Source organism: Ostrea edulis, chromosome 1, assembly GCF_947568905.1.
Source record: "Ostrea edulis chromosome 1, xbOstEdul1.1, whole genome shotgun sequence".
NCBI classification, from domain to species: Eukaryota; Metazoa; Mollusca; class Bivalvia; order Ostreida; family Ostreidae; genus Ostrea; species Ostrea edulis.
Window position 1 is genome coordinate 30,977,953 of NC_079164.1, and position 25,840 is coordinate 31,003,792.

The window sequence follows — 25,840 nt, forward strand, 5'->3', positions numbered from 1 at the left end:
TATAACGACCATAGAATTTACGAAATGCTGACTTCAATCGAGACTGTTGAAATCCCTGTACCATCAACTTGTTTGTCAGTAGCTTACCTCGATTTAAAAACTGACTATACCCAGAACAAGCTCTTGCATATCGAATCAGTTGAGATATATTAACACCATATGCAGGTGATAATGGAATATTGCTACATAAATGTGGGAAGTTGACGATGGAGAAGCTGAAATCATCCCGTTTGTCATACAGTTGAGTTGTCAGTTTGCCGTTAATGTCTACTTTCAATAAAATATCTAAGTATGAAGCAGAAGTGGACGACTCTGTGGTGTCCTTTATTTCGAGCTCACAGGGATATATCAAATCGACATATGAATGAAAGCTATCATTGTTAATAGACAAAACGTCATCGATATATCTAAAAGTCGAATTGAAGGTCACAGCGAGAGATTTTTTCTTCTCACGTAGAAGTTTTTGAATAAATTCTGCTTCATATGAATATAAAAACAGGTCAGCTAACAAAGGAGCACAATTCGTGCCCATGGGAATTCCAACAGACTGTTGGAAGACGTGATCACCAAAGATAGAGGGCTCACGGCAGGTGTGACCAGTCAACAGGAGATGTTAACTCTCCTAGGCACCTGATCCCACCTCTGATGTGTACAGGGGCCCCGCGTTTGCCCTCCTCTTATTTTGTATTCTTTATGGGATTTATCATCCATCTTTAGTTTTTGTCATATCAATTAACATTACATCCCTGGAATTGTTCAACTCTTGTAAATCATATCAACGTTTCATCCCTCTTTCAAATGATGTGATGTTTGATCTCATGAATTCACTCTTATTTTTATTCCACTTTATCCCCAACAATCAATACCTGTGTGCACCTCTAAAAATATTAATTTTTGTACAAATTCATCCTGGGTGAGCATTAAATTTTTCTACTTATTAAAAATACAACACTGCACCATTACTCTTTCACTGTTACATTTTTTCTAAAAGCAGATATACACACCACAAACTGAACGATCATACCGGTATTTTACATTTTGACACAGACCTGTGTGACCTCTAGTCATCATAGTGTATAACTGGAAATGAAATGAAATAATGTTTTCTCTTCTATTTATTTTTCACTCCAATAATGCTATCAGTTTTCAAAATAGAATGCAATAAATTCAGCACACAAGAAACTACATGGAATTTAACACTTAATGCCTCCAACACTCCAATATTTTCCATATCTTTAAGAGCTCCTCTTCTGTCAAATGCTCGACATTTAGAACTGTTCAGATCTCTCTTGATGTTAGACAACTTGACATAGAAGTCATGAGCTTGATTCTGTGTTTTTTCAGACACATTTCTGTGAAGTGTTCTTGCAACACTGAGAAAAGCATTCCCTAGTATCTTAGTTATCAATAAATCCTCATCATGAATTTTACTTTTGCTACATTTTAACAAAAAATCACTGGATATGAGTTCAAAACAGGCTCCTCCTTGTACTGTTATGGAAGTGCAATCATCTTCAGTGCCTTGGAGTGAATTTGTTGGGTTAAGGGATAAATATGCTGCTTTGATGGCTTTATGACTGACAGTATAAAGCTGTGCACACAGCCCATCAGTGGGTGCAGTCAGGAGTAGGGTTTTTGTGAAGGGTGCTACTTGCTCTCCACTGGGTGTCACTTGTACACAAGCCTTACCATTGATGATTACCTTCTTACAAGACGAGGCTACAAATATCTCCCTTTCAGCAAATCTCTCTTCAGGGAATTCAAACACCAGAGATTTTTTCCACATCTGACTCAGAAACATGGAGTCTTCCTCCTCCACAAAATGTATCACAGAAATTTTATGTGAACTCAGAACTTGCAGACAATACTTTGGCACCCCTATTGTGCTGATTACTAAACCTATGTTCTGATCTTTGCACATATATGCAAACTTTTCCATTCTTATTCTTTGGTATTTCATAAAACTTATCAAATTGTTATCTGTTGATAGACGAATACATTCACCATCTTCACTGTTAAGATGTCCTTCAATTGGGCACATCAGAACAACAAATTTCACATAATCCACATGACACATTTCAAAGTGAGTAGCCAAATCTCTCTGAATTATGAAGGACTCCAACGTTGTTGATTCAGTAATTGATGGACCGATAGTTTTAATGACCATCTGACTGAAGTTCTGAGTCATTATTGATACCTGCTCCAAAAAGCGGCTAGAGGACAGGTCAAAGTTCAATGATGATGTCAAAGTACTTGTCAAACTTTCTACCACTTTTACAGAATAGTGTGGTGAAAGTACACTTCTGAAGACTCCTTTAAAGCTCTCACAGAATGCCCTTTTGTCATCGCTTAAAGTGCATGTCCTTGAATATTTAAGCACATGTTCTTGGAGATTATGAAAAATGTGTTCGTTAAAGTGAGTTATTCCCCTTATCAATCTACCTCTGTCACTCTCACAGCAATGACAGTCTATCTGCTGTAGAATTTCTGTTAACATCAAAATGAACACCTTACTTCCATCTCCTGTGTACTGTGTCATCTTGTTAATGGCTTCTACCACTAATTTCCCTACTGGATGACTAATATGCAATGCATTAAAGATTGTGGCTCCATTGTTTGTAATCAGGACCTGTCCAGTGGAAGTGCACATTAATGTCTGAAGACTCTGTGGTCCAAATCCTTGAGATACCAAAGATGCCAAGGTCTTGGATATCTGCAGAGATTTAGAGAAGTCCAAAAACTTGGTTTCCATTACTGCAAAATAATATGATAGAATTAAAAGAAATGTACTGAAAATAAGTAGTATATATAAATATTTTGTTTTTACATGAATTGCTGATTAGGCAAAACTTATCCAATTTTTCCATTGTTTTAAGATTCCCCCTAATAGAAACAAACTAGGAATTTGGTGCTTATGATTTGTCAATTAACTTGCTTCTTTTATAGTCTTTACATTAAGTTGAAAGGTCACTTGCATGTCACATTTCATATCGAGAGTAAAACAAAGTGCTGTCCTAAGAAGAACTGTTCATTGAGTGTTAAAAAATCATTATAGAAGAAATAATACCGTAAAACACATTTACAGCAAACTTCCAGGGTCTGCAAAAAACAGTTAAAACAAAACCTTGTTATATCCAATAAATGTTTTGTTATTTTCCGCTTGTAGGGAGTAAATATCAATAAAAAAATTCATTATATTAAGCATGTTCATTCTAAGCATCTAATTCTTATTGTTTGATTTGTTGAAGAAATAACTCCATCAGTCTCGAAAAGAATTAAAACCTTTTGCCTTTCACTTTTTATTTTTTAAACAGTGCAGACTTTGGTGTCTGCAGAAATAACTTTCGTTGAGGCAAACTGATGTTGCATTTCTTCGGTTTCATTTTGATAGATGTTACAAACGACGTCATAATAACGTGACGTAACAAACGTTACTGGCGGCCGTTTCACTTTATGATCGTAGATCGTAAACTTAAATGTGAACGTAGCACGTATGACTGTTTCACTAAAAGTTACGACTTGCTATCAATATTGATCTTAACTCCACGAGTGGTCTAGGGCTATTGTAAGTGCTCCTACATGCACGTAAATGAGCAATATGGCCGCCATGCTGGCCCTGCCCGAGATCATTTTGTGGTAGTATTTACCTGACTAAGTTTGTTTATACTTTGTAGGAAGAAAACAATCACAATGACTTGCAGTCTGCTTTCGCACAAGAATATTGTTCAGTCCGAGCCCGAATCTTAAATCAATTAGAGCTATCCTTCTTTCTTACGCACAACTACAGAAATGCCAGTCTCACAGGGGCTAAGCATGTTTCAGAGCAACTCTGTGATACCATGAATATAGTAAATATAGATTTATGGTATCACAGAGTTCGGGCCCAAAACGGGCTTAGCCCCTGTGAACAGTCTGCAGAAATAAATGTAAAGGCAAAAAATTCATCGCTTTTATCTCATATTTCCACTTATATAATTTTTTTTAAAAGTGAGGAGGGGGGGGGGGGGGGGGGTGGTATATATTGATCGAACTTTGCATGTAATAATAACAAATTTCAAAACAGTTGTTAGAAAAGTAATAGGGGAGGGGAGGGGTGGGAATGTTGCTACATGTGCCTGTATCACAGTTAGTTTACATGTATATTAAACATTAAGCAGAATTCAAGAGATTAAAATTCTCATTGACGTTTTCAGAAATTCAGTTTCTTTAATAACAGTTCATTTAAATCCGAGACGTTGGGATTTGACGTACTCGGCTATTTTCTCCGTCGGATCAATACCTTTGATGCAACTGACTAACTGCATAATACATGCACATTCGAATGATAAGCATTACAAATTTTTAGGAAAATATGATAATAAACATGATTTGGTAATGGGAGAGGGGTTAAAATCCTAATTTTGCAAGTGTAATGTATCTGTAGTTTTATGAAGGTCGTTAAAAATTAAACATACAAACTAGGCCTATATGTATCACTTCACAGAAAAGGAATGGATCATTATTGGACCCTTGGGACTCCCCCGACCCCTTGTTATAAAGTGCAATATCAATAATGATTTTTAATAAGTGATCGGGACTATGCATTGAGTCCATGATTTGTATGAAATTTATACAAATAACTGAATAGATATGTCAATTGTGTTATAGCGTATTAGCTGATTAAACGAATACATGTATATATCCATGGTTTGAAATGTGTTTGATGTAGGATAAAATTTCCTATATTTGTGTACAATTCTAAATACCATTTCATTTTTTTTTAATCCTTTGAATATAATTTACTTACGAGTCTATTGATGGAAACTTGACTCACTAGAGCAGATCGATTCGTGGCATTTAAAATTCTATAAAATGTAGATCTTTTATATTATTTTTTATATCATTTTCCCCCAATTTTAACTGAGTTACATGAAAGTCAACAGAAATTATTCTATCAATTGTTTTAAGATTCTAGGAATTTTCTTTACGTTACACTAGAGATCAGGCTCAAAATTTCCATTATTTTTGTTGACAACATACATGAGTTACTGCAGATGATATAAAGATAATTATGTTTAAAACCATGAAGAAATAATGAATGAATATTTCTTTCCATGGTAGGATTAATTTTAAATCTACCTCCATGGAGCTAGCTAGAAAAGAGTTCTAAAAAGTCAGACGTAAATCGCAACCGTAAGTGTTACGACTACGATAGGTTTCGTGACACTCGTATGACGTGCGAGTCAGATGATCTTAAACGTAATCGTACGTTTACGATCTACGATCAGTTAGTGAAACGGCCGCCACAACCCCCTTACCATCGGACTTTGGCGTGTCAGACCATCACACTTTGGAGCGACCATCACACTTTAGAGTCTTACATGTATACAAGAAAAAACATTCGGACGTAGTACCAAGCATTCAGGTAGTTTGGCTTCCGTTATAAAGAAACAATCCCATAATATTAAAAGAAACAATCCCATAAATTGCATTCATGTTTTTTCAAAACTTAATTTTACTCGCAGGAAGAAAGCGCCTGTACATAATCTGATCTACGTTCCTCCATAATTATGCCGTAAGGAAATGCTGATTGGTATTTTTTTCAACACAATTTTTTACAAGCCATGAACAAGTTCTCTTGTGCCTGTGGTCTGATATTTACCTGTTTACCTTTCTGCTTGTTGCATATTGTAGAGGACTTCATAAACACAATCATATATACATAGTCAAATGGAAAAAATTGTAAACTTGATCCCGTGGTTCAAAAACAGAGAGAAGCATACGAGATGTAGATGCAAGTTAAAGACGTGGTCCGTGGTCGCTACTGGACGCTCCCTGGAAGTGTATGCCAATCCCGATACAATATATAGTCAAATTGTAAGTGCTAATGTTCAGTATCAAACTTTCTCCCCATAAATGTTCATACCAGCTGATCTTTGAATATGTTGCAATGAATTGTAAAACCCCAAAATAAAGAGCTTCAACTGCTTAATTTGGTTCGACATCGGGTTCAAAAGTCTCAAAAATATGTCTGAAATCTTCAATATTTGGCGGGGAGATACAAAGTCGACTTAGAAAACGAAGATAATGTACACTAAAGATGAAAGGGAAATCGAGAGTACGTATATTTTTGTAAACTGAATGACTAGGACGTGATAACTATCACATACTTCATTGGGTAATGTTGTCTGAAAGTCTTATTAACTTAAATCCCGGCGGGATCCGGAGCCATGCCAGTCTGCTCACTATCAACTTGTGATTTAGTGATTATTAGGCAGTCGGTGCGCATGATAAAAGATGGAAATTTATTTGTTAAAATCACTGTTTTCACTTTAAAATGAATAGGCGAACACCTAAGCTTTGAAAACTTCAGGAGTCTCCCGAGTTTTGGTCGATACAATCCCAGCTGATATATTGATATGTAGACTGTTTATTTGATGGGGCCACTATTAAAAAATTGTTTGTTGGGCGTTTGCCTACCCTACCCCTTTGATGATGGGTAGGTAGGTAGGCTTTTTTTTTTTTTGGTCAGGATTAATTTTTTTTCGTGCATTAAATATTGTTCTCCCACATATGTCAGTGCTGCTGGAATTTTTTGTACATCGTCTACATATATCTGTATATTTTGTTTGCTATATTATATCTCTTCATTAGCTAAGTTCTTTGTCATTAATTAAATATGCATTTAAATGTACATATGTGCCAGCCTTATCATATTCAGCTCTATCATATTTATATATCTGCTTTTGTATATAACATCACTATTCATCAGTACACCACTTTGCATCACTTTATAAATAAGAATTAGTTTTGCTTCACAATTTTGTATTGTTCTGTGTATGCACCCTTTAGTTCTTAGTCATCCTCTGCTTTATGCTAGTAGGCATGCAGTATTTTATATTCAATTGAACATGTATGACACATGGAACTAGTGTGACAACTGTTTTATGTAGATTTGAAATTTCTAAATGAAATATATAAGTACTGCTCAGTAACATAAAAGCATGATGAGTTGATTTTATTTTTAAAGTTTTTCTTGGGTATAAAATGTAAAGTAGCAGTCTAAAACATTGAAAACAATATGGATTTTGTATCTTTTTTCAAATTCTAAGAAAAGCTTTGAAATAAATGTTAGATGTATTTCTGCATGAACTATTAACCAGGCACTGCAAGCATCGTGTAACCTGGGGGTTCCAACTAGCATAGAATCTGTTATAATGGCTTGGTTTGAGAAAATAAATTTAACAGATATGTACTTCGACATGTGCTCTATGTTGTGTTTACGTTCGTCAGCCACAGCTGAATCAGTGTCAAACTCAAGCAGTCTATTGGCTTTGCTTCGTTCCTTTGAGTTTTTAAACTCTATATTTACGCATAAAGTTGGGTACGATTTTGTCCTCTTCAGGTCGGACATTTTGAAACAAACCATCAAGGAAGCGCTTGAAGCGAAGCAAGGTGACTGTCAAGCGCTTTACTGACTCGGACGGCTAAAATCCGGCTCTAACTCGGTTCTGTTCCGCGCCGGACAATAACCAAAACAAAAAAAAAACATCGCTGTTGGACCAATAAAATTTTTGGGGTCGGCGACCTTTTGAGAGGGTCAGGCGGCTAACGCCCAACAAACAATTCTTTAATAGTGGCCTGGTGCAAGGGAAGAATAAGTATTTGCGATAGTTACTTGATGGTATCTGGAAGGCGAGTTTATGGAAATGTCTAATTCACTGTATTGGTGGAGTTAGTTGTCCACACAGTGCAGGGTTGTCATATGTATAAGAATTTTGGCAGTTTACCATGTTTACCCTTGCAAAAATCATTGAAAATAAAATTTCCCAAGAAACTTAACAAATCAGAAGGGCATGGACATGATATTTGATCAGCTGGATTGAACAAGATTTTATTATAGAAAGAAAAACCTTTTAGAAAATTTACACAAAATCCGACTCCAAAAATTTTATTTGTAAACACAATGTTTGTCAAAATCTAGAGCCAGGTGAATAGAACGGTAAACAACTGCTTGTCATTAGCCAGGTAACCATGTGTGGAGGTGAGAATACCAAGGAGAAAAAGGCTTGAATGCAGGGTTTGACACTAAGGCACGTCCGACCGACCGAGTCTACTAAATGATAGGTCCGGTCGGGCAAAATGTCGATTTACTAGTCCGACTGGTCGTGTTGAAAAAATAAACAAGAAACTTTATGTTAAACCATAAGATATTTTATTCTTAACTAAAAACAATAACTGATAGTCGCTGTCGGGAGTGATGTTTTACGACATTTACTCGGTGTTAATGTGTGTAAAGTTATGTTTCGGATACATAGATATAAACTGAATTTATTTTCATTTGAAGAAAACAGTTTATTTTAATTGAATATAAGAAAGTGTCTATCAAATTACATGTAATACATTACGTCGTTAACAGCCATTTTTCGGTTTTGACACATGTGCGGGAATGTCTCTTTTTTCAAATACGACTTCTCAAGAAAAAATGTCCCGAGAGATTCAGAAAAAAAATGAATAGGTTGGGAAGAAACAAAACAGGGCTTATGAAATAGAAATAAAAAAAAAAAAAAAAGCGGTTGAGGCCACTTTATTTTAAGAAATGGACTAAAGAATTTCTGTGCCAGGTAGAATTTAATAAAAACAACAACAGAAAATGCGTTTGAAAATAAAAGCATTAAATTGAATGGCAAGACTAAAGATGTTTTTGAGAAAATTAAGTACGTTTTAGTTCAAACTTAACGTTTGTCATTTGAATTAAGTATTTAAATATGGAGAAACCACCAGGTTTTTTTTCTGGAAAGTTGGTCAGGGCTAGTGGGTGTCAGGTCAGGTCTAGTAAAAATCATTTGAAGTAGCCCGACTGGTCTAGTGCTCAAAAAAGTAAATGTCAAACCCTGGAATGAATTTAGCACATGTCCCTTCAGACTTGCTTTAAAAAATGGTTTCCAGGGCTGCGTTCAAGATCGTAGTGGTTAGTCTAGATACTGAGTTACTCCACTCCACCCGCTAGAGGTTCAATGGTCACTCTCTTACTCCATGTTATATGTATTTTATTTCCATTTTTGAAACTTCAATGTATGGTTGATACACTTATAATACGGAACTTTTGGGATGTGCCGGAACTACCGATTATATTTGATGTTTACACACCATGGTCACATGATAATAACCAATTGTAGGGCAAAGTTGACATTGATACAAATGGTGTTTAGCTTTAGCAGATGGTCTGTAAAGAGCTATGCACAGTTCCACGATGACGATCCAATGGCGAATTTTTTTCAAAAATGGCGAAAAAAAATTGAAAGTGGCGAAAATTCCTTTTTGCAATTAATTGTATTTTAAATCCTTTGTCAGTGACGCATTATCGCCTGTTTGTTTATGCAGTCAAAATCAGTCAACGCGTGCGGCCGGAAATCTCGCGTCGCTCCAGTGCACACAGAGCTGGTCACAGCCTCAGGTAATTTATGGCTGCAAAAAAGTCGGTGATTATGTAATAAAGTACATTGGACAGCTGTTTACCCTGCTGTGGTCATTTGTTTAACATTTAAAGTCTTATTCATTATCGTGTTATCTCCACATTAATGACAATTCTTAACCAGAGAACCGACCGGTAATTAAATTGGCCGTATTATTGTGTATAATGTATATATGAATACATCAATTGTTTGTTTTTGCGGCCAAACTCGTTGATTACAAGATTTTGATGTGTTTGATTTTAGTTCGAATATTTCATAAACAATGTGGTCGGTCACCATTGATATGGACATAGCAATTTTAGTAAATAATTTTCTTTGAAGTTCGGTGCGCAACAGTATAAAAATGCTAATCTCATTAGACTATACACCCCATTCTATTTTGACACTAAACTTGTAGCTTCTGACCCTAGTCAGTCAAAAATTAAAAAAATAACTATGTTTGGTTTACAGTCAACCCCACCTGCTCAAACATCTGATTCTGTCTAAATTGCAAAATATTCCATCAAAAACGGAAATTTAATTGGGAATTGGGAATCGTTGAGATACGACTCTAAATTGGGCTTGATGTTTTGCGACATCTGCATTTCGGGCAATGTACACAATGTTTTCACTGAGGGGTGTAGCATCATGAAGTTTATATTTATATGATTTATTATCTGAATTTTGATTTCCATAATAGAATTTATCAAACAAATCAACTTCTTATTATTTCAGAAAGAAGTGTTTAGGTATGGTAGCTGGATATGATTAAGTAATTTAACTGATTCAAAATGCTAAAATAAGTGTAATGAATAAAATGATATATATTATGATGGAAATAATTGTAAAGCATGTGATTATTTGTGCCACGCTACTCCCCGAAAAAGTGGCGAAAGGAAATTCTGGTCCAGTGGGAGCACTGGGCGTGAGGTTTTACCGATATCCTGAAGATATTCCCTAGATTTATTTCCCTCGCCAACTCGCATATTTTAATCAAATGCATTTTCCTATAAAATAGTTGTAGTAATTCCTTTCTTTCAAAGATAGCATTTAATTGCAGGAATTTTATAGCAATTGAAGAATTCCATGTTTGCTTACATAGTTGTTATTGTAATCCGGAAGTGACATGCCCTACAAATGACATTCAACGCACGATAAAAGTCGAGTGGATCCGTATCTCGAAAGTCCCGTATTACAGATAACAAAAGTGCATTTAGATATTATACATTTATTGCATGATAGTGAGGGAGATCTGAAGATTTATTCACCCTAGAAAAATCATATTCCCCGAGGGCAATGATTTTTATTGGGTGAATAAATCTTCATATCTCCCGAACATTCATGCAATAAATTGTTTATTATACCGAAACAAAGCAAGACCACAAAATTGCATTTGAGATTGGAGTCCGCTCATCTATACATTGTACATGTATGTAGCTGATATTGCCTTAACGGTAACACCGCACCTCAACGAATTAGAAGGTACGAATTATGGAAGTAGAATGACTCTGACTTATTGTGATGTACATTTCGTCGTCTTTGACGATAAATTTAGGGAAAATGCACGAGGCTGCCCAAACGGTAAATATGATAGGGAGATATGATGTTTGAGAGGGAGATATGAAGTTTTGTTATCCCTGGCATGTGACCGTCTAGACCAATCAGATTACGCGTTGCATAGAATTCTCATACTGAGGTATAATAATATCTTATGCATGTAATGTATCACTGAAACCAATGTCATTACATATTTCAGAACTGAGAAGAGATAAACTAAAAGCAGATAAAAAAGGAAATCTGAAAGAGGTTGCTTCTTTAGCAAATTATCTAGGAGAGTTACTGGCTAAAAATGGTAAGAAGGAGACATTGCAAATTAAAAAAAAAAATTCTACCTTTTCCAGTTTAATATTTATGCTTTGTTTTGTGTACATACATAGCATATCTGATAGTCTCGCCTGTCAAATTGTAAGATTTTGTGTTATAAGATGTCCATGGATTGTTCATATAATTATTAAATACACATAAATTCCAATGTAAGCAAATATGTTTCACTGGTTACAGAGAATGGGAAAAAGCATGTACCATTCATCAAATTATTTTGCTTTGTTTCTTTTCTTAATAGGAAAGTTTCAGGAAGCAAAATTGGAACATGAGCAAGAACTACAAATCAGTGAGGCCCTGAATGATAGCATTGGTGCTGCAGTGGCATGTAGAAAGATTGGTGAAAGTTACTGTGATCTGCAAGACTACGAGAAAGCTCTGCAATATCAACACCGACATTTGAATCTTGCTAAGAAATGTCAGAATCTGATTGAAGAGCAGAGAGCATGGGCAACTATTGGTACTAAACTTGATACATACTATACTGTGTACCTATCCGTCGACAGTATTGTCTCTAGTAATTAATCATACCCCTACAATAGCTTTTATCTTCATTCTGAAGAATTTAACCTTTTATAATTACTGTTCCTTTTCTCTTTTTATGCCCCCATAATTGGAGATTCTGGGGCATATAGTTTTTGGCTAGTCTGCAAAAACTTGACCCTTGGCCATAACTTTTGAATGGATGGTGATAGAGCTTTCATGTCTTGCATATGTATTCCTTGTGACAAGACCTTTTTTTTTTTGGTGCCATAATGACTTTTCTGTTGTATTGGGATATTATTGTTTCACAAACACGCCTTGTTTTATGTTGCAAAGCTGTGTTTTGTGACGAATGCATTAATCAAGTAAAATACATTTATTTGCTACTTCATACAATCCTATGTGTACAAAGAACTAGACGATGAAACATTTACAGAAAATTTCACACCCTGAAGGGTGAATACTGTATGAAAAATTATTACAGTTGATTGTGTATTTTGTTTTAGTGCATTTAGTATAAGGGAGCATCCGCTAAATTGAGAACATAGCTGTAAATACTTGCTAATACATGTATTTCAATCATAGGACTTGATATGCGCTGAATCAAATTTGTACTAACTCAACAAAAACCTGTTTTTAACTAAATTTCGTACTCACTAAATATGATATGTTAACAGTCTTATTGGGTAATTATTTTCATGGGGGAGAAAAAAGGTGATTTTTTTTACTATTTATTTACAGGAAGAACCTTCTTTATCCAAAGTGAAAACATTAATAAAGAAGATATTACTTCCACTCTTCATAAAGCACTGGATGCCTTTCAGAAAAGCTTACAGGTGTGTGAGGAGTTAAGGATGAAGGGCGAGGTCCCAGAAGTGGAGTACTTTGAGATGAAGGCTAGATTGTATCTTAATATAGGTAACCTTTAATTCATGTCATAATACAGGATTTTATTGCACTCTGTTTATGTTTCATTTTTGACTTCCCTAACTCAGGAAATTTTGACTTCCCTAACTCAGGAAATTTTGAAAACAATTTGTTTTTGGTGAAGCTGACATTGTCCATTAAATATGCAAGAAGAAAGGCATGTACTAGTGAGTGAGTGATGTACATGTACACTGTACTTAAATAAATTAAACGCAAAATATTATGAGGACTGAATTTTTACTTATAAGGAATACATTAATTGAACAGTCAGGTAGTAGATGCTTACACACATAAGATTCCTTGCATTTGGTAATATTCACATACCCGTTACCATTCCTGATGCCAAGTAGACAACAAGAGTATTATAGTTTATTATGTTTATTAAAGACTAATCAAAAGGGTACAACGTATGTTCCAAACTGTGATGGACATTAGGAAATTGGCATTAAAACGGCCGCATTGTGTGGATATACAATAAAAAACTGGGTCCAGAAGGGATAGCTGGTATACCGACTAAAAAGCCCCTGGCAACACCAGTGGCCCTGCGTTGGGCGCAGGTACCAAGGATCCCAAATTTAGGTACTAAGACATTTGGGTCCGAGATGGTTGAGAGCACATCTGTATACCCTGTTTCCCGGTGATTGCTACTGGTCAGTAGTACTTCTCTACCCAAGTACTCCAGTACTAAGTCTCCCCTCCTGTTACGAGAGGTGGAGAGGGCCCCAAGCCTGCAGGCTTTGCTATGACCCCAATCGAAAACTTTATAACATGCTCTACATGGCATACATTTGTAGACAACCTGTCTACCCAACATTTTTGACTTTATAACATGCTTACGAGAGCGTCTGCTATGTTTCAGTGCTGAGCGTCTGCTATGTTTCAGTGCTGAGCGTCTGCTATGTTTCAGTGCTGAGCGTCTGCTATGTTTCAGTGCTGAGCGTCTGCTATGTTTCAGTGCTGAGCGTCTGCTATGTTTCAGTGCTAAGGCCAAATAAAAAAATATGTGTGGTTCCGGTTACGCTTCTAAAAAATTTAGGGTAGGTAGGGATTTTTTTTTTTTTTTTTGTATGTACAATATGATTTCGAGTATTAAATAAATTAAAACAGAATGCAAGTTTCAGTAATGTTTCTTATGTATGCGTAGTTCATGGTCATGCTTTGTTGTGTTTGTTTAAAATTTACTATAAACTAAGAAATAATGAACTAAATTGAACATTTTGTAATATATTTACAAGATGATTGGTGTTTTAAGTGGTAATTTGGTGACTTTCTGACATCTAACATAGAAGAAGCTGAAAATTGATGCCAAAATTACATGAGTGATTAACTCTAGTCCAGGCTTTGTGAGCATCATGTATCCTGGGCCAGTGGGGGATTCTAACTAGCTCAGAAACAACAAAATTGTTTTTTTTTGTAAATTTATTATATTTTTAGAAAACTGGGAAAGTCAAGTGGGCCCTTATTAATTAAATGGCCTTTGCACAAATGGAGTTTTTCCATCTTTTTGACAATTATCACACAATGGCAGAACTGTTTTGAATTTCTTTTTCAGTTTGATATCAATGCCAGCATTCTCTATTCCACAGTAAACGAATATGTCATTTCGCCCCAGTCCAGATACATAATACGGTAATTCTACAGGAGTCACACACTGTAGGTTTGGTCTGCATGATATGTTTTTCCGAACAGATTCAGATACAGATGGTGGAAATAAATAAGACCCACAAGTATATTCGTATTCACTTAAACTTGTTGCTAAAAGCACTTGCTGTCTTTGGTTAAGTTTCAACTTGGAGTAAATCACACGTGGTTTACAACATTCAACGCAATGTCAATTGCATTTTGACTCGAAAATATCATTAAAAGTTCTTGAATTTACTACTGGTGCGATAATACTCTTGCTCTCTTGCAAGTGTTGGCACTTGTTAAAGGTAAGTGACAAAACACTAACGCTACACGATGGGACAATGTTTGATGTGGACGCCATTGTTGAATCTAAATCTAATACCGGAGCCAATGACGGAAGTTAAGAAAATTCCGGAAAAAATTGAACCATTATCGGAAAATCGGAAAAAAAAGTTTAGGGTCGGGGGGTATAAACTAGGGACGGTCGGGTAACTGGAACCACACATATTTTTTTATTTGGCCTAATCTGCTCGTGTCTGGGATGGAAAAGGAAGTGCTATCTGCACATTAACTCGTACTATGATGGCTTTCGGTTTTGATTAATTCGTTCGATTTTTAGATCGGCCAACATTGGAAAACAGTTGTTCCGTCAATTAAATGAGATTAATCTGGCATGAAGGCAAATTAATCTGTACTATATAAATTTCAAAGCAAATGCGATATGGTTTTGTATCACACACGTGTTTTGTTGTTTTATTATTGAACAGACAGATAGATACTCATTTTGTTACAATATCATGATTTGCTATAATGTTGAGACATGTGTATCATATTGATGTATCAAGATAGGTATCATATCGAAAGATCTTATTGTTCCACCCAAACATTTGATAATATCAGACGAGTGAATCATAGTTCACCAGTTAGAGAGGAGATCTCGTACTACACCGAGTATATCCTAGCATGCAGGGTGTAGGCTATGTTTGTGACCGGAGTGTAGGCTACCGAAGCGGCAATATAGATGGTCGATGTTCGTTTTTGCATAACAAAGCCTGAAAGCATGGCCACATGCACAACATTAATTTTTCGTTGATATCTTTGAATACGATTGGTTTTATTCACTGACAGTATATGCATAAACTTATACAGGTAACACATAATTATTGGTCATGTAAAACTGTAGGTAAAAAAAGCGTCCTGATATTTGTGGACATAGACATGCAGTAGTGCCAAACTTGTCTTGATTGTCAGAATGGTGTTGAGGTGTGTGATAAAACTAGAAAGTGTACAGTGGATTTATTTGTTTCCATTTATTCCTGAATTAATGTTTTCTTTTGTAACCATTTGCTTTCCTGCGAAATATATCCTTAAATTGAGATATTATGCTAAAACCAACCTTGACCATCTGTATTGCCGCTTCGGTAGCCTACACCCTGGTCACAACATAGCCTACACCCCGGTCACAACATAGCCTACACCCCGGTCACAACATAGCCTACACCCCGGTCAAAACATAGCCTACACGCCAGTCACAACATAGCCTACACCCCGGTCACTACATAGCCTACACCCCGGTCACAACATAGCCTACACCCCGGTCACTACATAGCCTACACCCCGGTCACAACATAGCCTACACCCCGGTCACAACATAGCCTACACCCCGATCACAACATAGCCTACACCCCGGTCACTACATAGCCTACACCCCGATCACAACATAGCCTACACCCCGGTCAAAACATAGCCTACACGCCAGTCACAACATAGCCTACACCCCGGTCACAACATAGCCTACACCCCGGTCACTACATAGCCTACACCCCGGTCACAACATAGCCTACACCCCGGTCACAACATAGCCCACACCCCGGTCACTACATAGCCTACACCCCGGTCACAACATAGCCTACACCCCGGTCACAACATAGCCTACACCCTGGTCACAACATAGCCTACACCCTGCATGTTGGGGTATACTCGGTATAGTATGAGATCTCCTCTCTTAACTGGTGAACTGATGGCAGATTCAGAGATTTTTGAAGGGTGGGGGGGGGGGGTAAGGTGTTGCAAGAGACTGTGTGTGGGGACTGTCTTGAAGCTCCCAGTTCTGACTAAATAAAACTTATATACCTGTATTTTAATAATGATGGACATATTTATTTAAGAAATATATTGGGAGGGGGGGGGGTGCCTGGCACACCAGCGCTGAATTTGCCACTGTTATACATGTAGAAGATTGTGAAAGCATTAAGTGTGTCAGAACAATTTTATTTTACTTCTGTATCAGGTCTGGTACATGATGGTCTTGGAGACACAAAACAGTGTGCAGATAATCTGAAGAGGGCCATTACACTGGCAGAGTAAGTCATGTCAAATATAACATGTATAGGATTAAGTTAGAATTTGAAAAGGATTTTGCATAAAAAGTGTAATGCTACAGTATATGTAAATTTTAATTATCAAATATGTTATTGCATCAGGTGCATATTTTTTCTCAAGTCTTTTTGTTTTAGTCTCTGCAATTTTGACCATGGAAATTACTTTTGAACTATACAATGTAAAGCTTTCATACTTGTTTAACTGAAAGGTCAAGGTCAAAGCTATATGAATGAGAAAAAAAATCTGTCATTCATTGAAGGTCAAGCTCAAATTTGTCACAATTGAATGTGGCCATGCTTTGAGGCATTGTGTAATGAAATAGCATATAACAGATAGAGATAATACATGTGCTGTATATGTACTAATGTTCACTTTTGTGATGAATTCTTTTGCATTTTTATTGTAATAGACGTCACCACTTTGATGGTGATTTATACCGATGCCAGACCTGCCTAGCTAGTATGTACCAGCGCAGTGGCAATCTCAGTCAAGCATTGAGATTTCTGGAAGCTGCTCAAAAAATGGCTGTCAAACTCCGGGATAAACAACTAGAATGTGAGACGCTGACCACTAAAGCAATGGTAGGTTTATTTTTCTGTTCAACCCTGACCTGCAGTTGTGATTAGAATGTGAGACGCTGACCACTAAAGCATTGGTAGGTTTATTTTCCTGTTCAACCCTGACCTGCAGTTGTGATTAGGGACATTGATCACTGTTGATGATCATAAGAATATATACTTAAAGTCTATACATGTACAGTATGTACAAAATATACTGTACATCTACATTGTCACCTCATTACAGCTTTTGACCTAGTCTGTTTTGACGTTATAATGAGGATACCGTTATATAGAATTTGACCATTTTAGGTCATCAATTTTAATAATTTGGTTAATAAATTCAGTAATTATTGTCATTTTATTGTTGTCCAATACAGGCATTTAGTTCTTGAATTGTTTTGCTTTAGTAGTTAAAATTTCATCAGATAATGGAATGTTCTATGCTTGTGCAGTTGTAAAAAAAAAAACCCATCAGTACATGCAGAACTATTCCATGTATAATTTTTGTCATGGTAGGCATTGTGATGACTGAGTATATGAGAGGTTGACAAACATGTGTCATAGGTACAACTTTAGCTTTTTGGTTCTGGAACAAAGAGAGACAACGTGATATGTTACATACATGAATGCACACAAAAGTCACCTGTTACACAAAATTTACAACAGCTCAATGTACATAGACATTGTCATTCTAGTTTCTCTGTTGTTTGGGCATCACGACATACATGTATATGTTTCTAAAACATTTCTTGTTAATTAAAAAGAAAATGATGTGATTGATCACAAATGTTCATTGAGACAAGAACTTTTGGACTGAGGTCTTTTAGGGTCATTTTGGAAAGGTCAGGGTCACTCAGGACATAAAAGTTCCTTATTTCAACAATTTTGGATATGCAAGTTCCCATCTCCTAAACCTTTCATCAGAAATTTATCATAATTGATCACAAATATTCCATGAGACAGGGACTTTTAGACCAAGGTCATTTTGGAAAGGTCAAGTTCACTCAACATATACCTTACATATTTAAAGTAAAAAGATCTTTATTTCAATCGTTTTTGAACAAGTATTGATCATATATCACACTAATAAGTAATAGGTAAATGGCTTTAAGACAAAAGTCACCCAAGTTTATTTTGTAAAGTTCAAGGTCACTCAAAACATATACCTTATATATGAAAAAATACTTCATTTCAACAATATTTCAACAATCTTTTGGTCAAGGTCACTCAGAATATACCTTGTACATGGAAAAAGTTCCTTATTTCAACAGTTTTTGAACAGGTATTGATAAGGGAAATGACTTTCAGACAAAGGTCACTCAAGGTCATTTTGTAAAGGTTAACGTCACTCAATTGATACCTTATATATGAAAAAGAAACCTTCATTTCAACAGTTATTGATCAATGTGTGAGTCATTTGTCATATGAAGCAGTTCATTGGTTAGATGTATTTCGGGGAGCATCCCTCAGTTTTACTGATATTCTTTTAGGTTTCGTGTCAGATAGGAGACTTCAGTGGTAGTAAGCATGCTCTAAAGAAGGCATACAAATTCAGCTCAACAGCAGAGGTAGAACACCTGAGAGGACTATTTCACTCAGGTATGTTTAAAAGAGACGATGGATGTACATGTATTTTGAAATCACCCAAGCATCCATCTTTTAATACAAATATGGAAGAATACCTTTGATGAATTAAATGGCTTGATAAATATGAGCATATTACCTATGTTTTGATGGCTAGCACAGTTCTAAACATCACTCAAGGCTAGCTTTTTATTTCAGGTATTTCTGTGTGTGGAAATGTAATGGAGGGGGGGGGGGGGGGTCTGCAGACTTTCTGTTTGATTCATAGAAACTAACCTCAGAATTTGTGCACAATTCCATGATATTTATGAGAATGTCTAAAGTTCACCTGCAAAAAATTCTACAGATTTGAAATATATGAAGATAGAACAGAAATACATGTATATGTGTATGCATTATTGGTGAAAAAGTACTTTTTTATGGGTAATAAGAATAGATTAAAGACCTGAAGGGTATTAATGGATTGTTTTATTCCAGTAACAAAGCTAGAGGAAGCCACCGTATCCCTGGAAACGGCCCCATCAGCCCCGTGTGATGTCCGGCTGAGACTTTTTGAAAGTCTGGGAGACTGTTCTGCAGAGGCAGGAAACTATAAACAAGCTATCGAATATTATCATAAAATGGTACAGTGTATATACGATTTTCACAAGAAAGTACACATACATGTATTATCATAAAATGGTACATTTTTTATTTGAATTTGTCTTTCTAAACAATATTTGTATGTATACTTATTGTAATTAGTTACTCAAAAAGCACAATAGTATGTTAGGGACTCACTTGCACAAATTTGTGCATTCATTGTTGCAGTATATTTTAAAATACTGTAATGATGCATGCTCTTATTACCTACATGTTTATGTACACCATAAAAATTAAACAAAATTAACACATGATGTTTTATTCATGATATTGCTGTTCATTGTCTTGTAAACATGACATGGGTAGATTTTAAAAAACGACTTCATGGTTTATAAAACACAAACTGTCCCATGTTATTTTATGTTGTAGAACACGGGGGAAAATTAGATTCATTCATTAATCAAAATACTATAGATCTATTTTGTGTATCAAGCAATCAACAGTGACTTTATTGCTATTAAAGGACATATGATAAGTATATTATAAAGCCATATTTGTTTACAACAAAATCGGAATGGGATTTAAAATCCAGATTTGTGAATAAACAGTGTTAAATCAAACACCTACAATGTAAAATACCCAAATTATTGCATAGTTTTACTAATTCAGACCGAGGTAATTTGAAATGATTTAAATAGAGACAAAAATCAACTGTAATGACTCGTGTCAAAAACGTTTTTAGCCATCTTAGATCTGTACAAAACCATTGCCAGAGGTAGTTGCAGTTTTGCTCTGTAGTTAGACTTTTTGGTTTAAAAAAACATTTTTAATCAATTATCTCATATTTATTATCCGGATGTGATTTTGTTGTATCAAATCAAAAATGACTTTAGACTTTTATTTTTAAGTTATAATTATTGTAGCTTACATTTGTAAATTGGATGAAACAGTATGCTATACTGATTTAAGTCCTTTTCTTTTCTGATGATTGGACAGTTGAAAATTGATCACTTGATTTCTACATGCAGTTGCAGTGTGCTACAGATCTAAACAAGCCTACCAAGGACTTCATTCCAATCTACGTGTCTCTAGCGCAAACGTATGCTGATGATAAACAGTACAAGAATGCCATCACATATTTCATGAAAGAGATCGAAGCAAGGGGGGATGATGAGGCTCAGGTAAGTCGTTCAGAAAAACTTAAAAACGAGAACAACTACTTCTCATAAAAAGCTCGAAGGAAACGATGTATATGTGTGATTGTACATGTTTATGGGAGTGACTCTGTGTGTAATGTTTGTAGAAAATGCAACAGGTTCTATAGATCTGCCACAGTGCAAGAGCTGCTGTAGATTGATGAGTTTCAATTATCCTGAGAGCTCACATTCTGTTTGTATTTCAATTATTCAGTTGTAAAATTAGTGGCATAATACCGGTATCTGCTATTTGATGTATGATTACCTCTGCCAAATGGATTGTGTTTTTGGTCTTTTGTATATGTGTGCGAGTGTTTAACTGTGGACAGTATTGCACTGAAAAGACATCTTGGATAGGTTTGATGACTTTGATGTATATCTGATTAGATTTTGGGAGTGATATTTAAATGAGAACAGTTACAGAGAAAGACAGATTCTGGAGCAGAGGTTTTCAGTCTTGGGATCCATTTTTGTTCTGCTGTCACTATTACATGACCAATTTTTTACATGTAGGTGTGCAAGACGCTCCTAAATGTTGCGGAGATCCAGTTCTCAGATGGACAAGGGTATGATGAAGTCAGCAAAACTTACCTGTGTGCTTACAAGCATGCCAAAAATGCCAAGCACCATTTGTTAGAGGTAAGCAAGTAACTGAAATGGAATCTGTCTGTAGCAGGGAAAAAAATGTGTAAAGGAAGCACAAAACCAGAAATATTTTCTTGGCAGTAAACTTGTGTCTGATGTGTCACCTGTACTACAAATAAACAACATACTGTAAACTAACTTTAATTCGCAACAACTTTTTTTTGTGATTTACAGGTATAAAAAAATTTCATGGTGACTAATTTTTTTGACTGAAATTATCTAGAAGACAATAGAGACATTAACCTATTCACCGATTACATTCCCTCTTATAAATAACACTTGGACAATTGATATCCTGAGGAAATTTCATTAAAATGCATACATGTATGTTATGTTTAAATGTCATTATTTTTTAATGTAATAAAATATGGAATTGAAAAAAATGTTCTGGTTTATTTCCATACTATTTGTAAGTTTGATACGGATCAATTTGCAGGTATTCGGGTATTAAAAAGCAATCAGCAGGTTAAAAATAAGAAATTATATTTATTCAAAACTTCAATAATTGCAAATGATTTATTCAAGAATACTGTAATGTCCTGTGCGTTTTTATATCTAGCTGCCCAGTTGCATTTTTAGCTCTTCTGAGCCAAAGGCTCAAAGAGCTAATGCTATGGCCATTTGTGCGGTGTGCGTAAACTTTTTAGAAAAAGGGCTATAACTCAAGAACCCCTTGGCCAATTTTTTTCAAATTTGTTACAGGGTATCATTGGCCCAAGGGCTTTCATACATACTAAATAGAGGGATGTGACCCTTTAACAAGGGGAGATAATCAGGAAAATACAAACAAAAGTAGTGGTTGCTAAAAAAATCTTCTTCTCAAGAACCACAGGGCAGATTATCACCAAACTTACACATAAGGATGAGGATATGTTGTAGATTAAAAATTGTTCAAGGCATTACCCTGGGGCAAAGGGCATGGTCTCAAGGTCACTTCAAAGTTGACCTAAATTTAAATTTTTTTTAAATTCCTTAAATCTTAGATATTTTAGTCATTATAAGGACTAGGATCATCAAATTTTGACAGTTGATGCATCTTAGGACCTTGTGTCAAGTTGTCTCAAAAGTAGGTCACGGTGACCTACTTTTTGAATTTTGCAGATATTTATTTTAAAATTAATTTTGATGCATATCTTGGACACTTTGAAGCCTATGATCATCAAAACTTGTCAGTTGGTGGATCATGGGACCTTGAAATGCGTCAACTGAAAAATAGGTCACCGTAACCTACTTTCTGAATTTTATGGCTTATCATTTATAGATATATTTTAAGTTGTTATTTCAAATACCGAGAGGTTTAGAATCATCAAATCTTGTAAGTTGATGCATCTTGAGGCCTTGAAACATATTTATAAAAAAGTAGGTCACAGTGACCTACTTTTTGAATTTTGCAGATATTCAAATTTCACATTTTCAATTTTAGATGCATATTTTGGGCACTGTAAAACCTAGGATCATCAAACTTTGTCAATTGATGCGTCTTCGGTTTGTGTCAACCAAAAAGTAGGTCACCGTGACCTACTTTTGGTATTTGACAGCTAAATTACTATATTTCAGACACTATTTGACCTACAATCATCAAACTTTGTCAGTTGATGCATCTTGAGTCTTCGGAGTGTATCGACCAAAAAGTAGGTCACTGTGACCTACTTTTGGCATTTGACAGTTATATTTATATATTTCAGTCACTAATTGACCTACAATCATCAAACTTTGACAGTTGATGCATCTTGAGTCAATGGAGTGTGTCGACCAAAAAGTAGGTCACCTTGACCTACTTTTGGAATTTGACGTCTATATTTATATATTTCAAATACTATTTGACCTACAGTCATCAAACTTTGTCAGTTGATGGGTCTTGCATGTTCGAAGGGTTTTGACCAAAAAGTAGGTCAACTTGACCTACTTTTGGAATTGGACACCTATATTTATATATTTCAGATACTATTTGACCTACAGTCATCAAACTTTGTCAGTTGATGCGTCTTGCATGTTCAAAGGGTGTTGACCAAAAAGTAGGTCACCTTGACCTACTTTTGGAATTGGACGGCTATATTTATATATTTCAGATACTATTTGACCTACAGTCATCAAACTTTGTCAGTTGATGGGTCTTGCATGTTCGGAGTTCGCTGACCAGAAAGTAGGTCACCATGACCTACGATTGGAATTTGACAGCTATATTTCAATATTCAGATACTAATTGGCTTAAAATCATCAAACTTTGTCAGTTGATATTTCTTGGGTTCTCAAAATGTGTAAACCAAAAAGTAGGTCACATTGACCTACTTTTTTTGAATTCTTAGGATTTAACTAAAGATTTAGAATACTAAGAGGCTAAGAATAGAAATGGTGGGGTTGTACAATTTATCAGAAGAGTGATTCTAGGCCCTTGGGCCTCTTGTTTTTATTCAAAACAAAGTGTCTGAAAAACAGATATAAAAAGTACAAAAGGAAGAAGTCCCATCAAAAATGATTTTCAGCCCACACCTTTCCATAAAATTTTAAGATATGTGCAATGGTACCATAAAATTGAAAGTTAATACCATGATCATATGTAGGATAAAAGCAAATTAATTCTTCAGTAGTTCCTTCCTCTTGTAAAATGATATAAAGTTCGTTATCATCCCCAGTATGGTATAATTCAACAATTACTAAATCACTAAATTGATTATTTTGACTATTTTCACATTCGCTTGAGATACTGTTAAAATCCTCATTTCGAAGGTCAGCCATTGCTGTTAACAAGTTCCCAAATTATGTAAAATCTTCCTCAAATTGAGATTTCACCCTCTAGTTGGTGGGGAAAATTCAAACTGTTAAATACAGGTATGCTGGGAATTGTTGTGTAATGTGATTCCGGTCTACCAGGAACTGTCGATGAAAGAGTTCAAGCTTTGTAAAAATGTATTCTTTCTAGTAGAAAGAAAATAATTACATTGCATGCTATGATTTGCTATAACCGTTCATGTATTCGAATAAGCTACATTGTCAATGACTTCAGTTGTGTTGTGCATTATAGGGTTTCTTGAGTTTGTATAATTACCTATGTAATAACATGGTAATACTGGATAAAGAAATTAAAATGAATGATATTTTTTTAGTTTCATGTCTTGAAAGCTCTCATTGATGTTCAAAAGAGCTTCAATCAGAAAACACACCTACAGCAGACAATGTCTAAGTTAAAGAAGGTGAAAGAGAAGTACAACCTTGAGAGTTCTGATGAACTCAGTGAGGAGGAGAGAGATAGTCAGAAGATTGTAGCGGAGGAGGCAGAACTCAGTATATCGGAATTATCGGAGTCGGGTCTGTACATCGATATTGGAAAAGCATTTTATGTAGCATGCTTCTTGTTTTCACAACATCTAACCAAAGGGATGTTGTTTTCACTGAATTTGAAAAATTATCTAAAATGAAATTTTTACTTCAAGCTTAAATACAATGAGATTTGACTGCGATCAAAAAGAATGGCCATTGATTAGGATTATGGGAATTCTAATATTTTGATGTTAAAAAACCCATTGATTGTATATACATTGTATATGCAGATTCAAAATTTCTCTGTCATAAACTTTAGAGGTTGCTATTGATAAATCAAGCACATATTCTATTGGCAGAATTTAAAGGTAATGCCTGGATTCCTATTGTAATCACTCTGTTTGTCCTTGAGCACTTTCTGTGGCATGCGATAACTTATGTTTCACTGGGAATATATTCATAAATTTATACATAATACTTGGATTAGGCTGCTTTTGATATTCAGATTTATTGAGGGCTCTCTCTGACTTGTTAGTTTTCTGGTTTGATGTGGTGTTTATGTGTAGATCCACATCTTATTTACTAATGATGATAACTGTTGTAGAAGATACAGATGAAGAGCAGCCTGTTAGTACAGCCAGTAATAGTACAGGCAGAGCCAGGCGTAACAAGGCTACAACCAAGGTGAGATTCAGTCTCAGATCTCACACTAGACCAAACTTTCGTATCGCAACCTGATATGTTAATTTGTTTATTATGCCCCTTAGATCGAAGATTGGGAGGCATATTGTTTTTGTCCTGTCATTCAGTAATTCTGTCATTCTGTCTGAAACTTTAACCTTGCTAATAACTTTTGAACAGTAAATGCTAGAGCTTTGATATTTCTCATGAGTATTTCTTTTGACAAGATCTTTCCATGGGTACCAAAATCTTTGACTCTGTGACCTTGACCTTGGAGGTCAACCTACTTTTTGAAAACTTTAACCTTGCTAATAACTTTTGAACAGTAAGTGCTAGAGCTTTGATATTTCACATGAGTATTCCTTGTGACAAGACCCTTAAGTGGGTACCAAATTGTTGACCTTGTGACGTTGACCTACTTTTGAAAAATTTGACATTTGTAATATCTTCTAAATGGTAAATATTAGAGCTTTCATATTGCACATGAGCATTTCTTGTGAGGGCTATTCCAGAAATAAATACATTGGGGGGGGGGGGGGGGGGGGGTGTCGGGAGGCACCTTTTGTATATACCAAGCACCCATAAAAAAATTGAAAAATTA

At 35.5% G+C, this 25,840-nt stretch overlaps 2 protein-coding genes across 2 annotated transcripts in view; one reads left to right on the top strand and one right to left on the bottom strand.

The window, feature by feature from the left end:
* Positions 1-1,097: 1,097 nt before the first annotated feature.
* LOC125663988 (Bardet-Biedl syndrome 10 protein homolog) lies at positions 1,098-5,831 on the bottom strand. The gene is made up of 2 exons (XM_048896479.2): positions 5,650-5,831; positions 1,098-2,754 (listed from the first exon to the last, which is right to left on the bottom strand). The coding sequence occupies exons 1-2, from the start codon at positions 5,693-5,695 to the stop codon at positions 1,112-1,114; spliced, it is 1,689 nt and encodes a 562-aa protein (XP_048752436.2). The 5' UTR covers positions 5,696-5,831; the 3' UTR covers positions 1,098-1,111.
* Positions 5,832-6,010: 179 nt separating this feature from the next.
* Positions 6,011-25,840, top strand: part of LOC125663989 (tonsoku-like protein) — a 48,701-nt gene continuing 28,871 nt past the window's right edge. The window contains exons 1-12 of the mRNA XM_056139551.1: positions 6,011-6,097; positions 11,191-11,286; positions 11,557-11,775; positions 12,540-12,716; positions 16,642-16,714; positions 17,143-17,314; positions 18,784-18,892; positions 19,355-19,500; positions 20,488-20,640; positions 21,169-21,294; positions 24,405-24,606; positions 25,163-25,242. Of these exons, the coding sequence (XP_055995526.1) occupies positions 6,067-6,097; positions 11,191-11,286; positions 11,557-11,775; positions 12,540-12,716; positions 16,642-16,714; positions 17,143-17,314; positions 18,784-18,892; positions 19,355-19,500; positions 20,488-20,640; positions 21,169-21,294; positions 24,405-24,606; positions 25,163-25,242 (1,584 nt within the window). The 5' untranslated portion in view covers positions 6,011-6,066. The remainder of the gene's footprint in view (positions 6,098-11,190; positions 11,287-11,556; positions 11,776-12,539; positions 12,717-16,641; positions 16,715-17,142; positions 17,315-18,783; positions 18,893-19,354; positions 19,501-20,487; positions 20,641-21,168; positions 21,295-24,404; positions 24,607-25,162; positions 25,243-25,840) is intronic.

Excerpts from the sequence above, each read along its gene's own strand:
- LOC125663988 (XM_048896479.2), bottom strand. The coding sequence starts at position 5,695 with ATGATTGTGTTTATGAAGTCCTCTACAATATGCAACAAGCAGAAAG. Across the intron at positions 2,755-5,649 it reads AATATGCAACAAGCAGAAAG|TAATGGAAACCAAGTTTTTG; the intron begins GTAAACAGGTAA and ends ATTATTTTGCAG.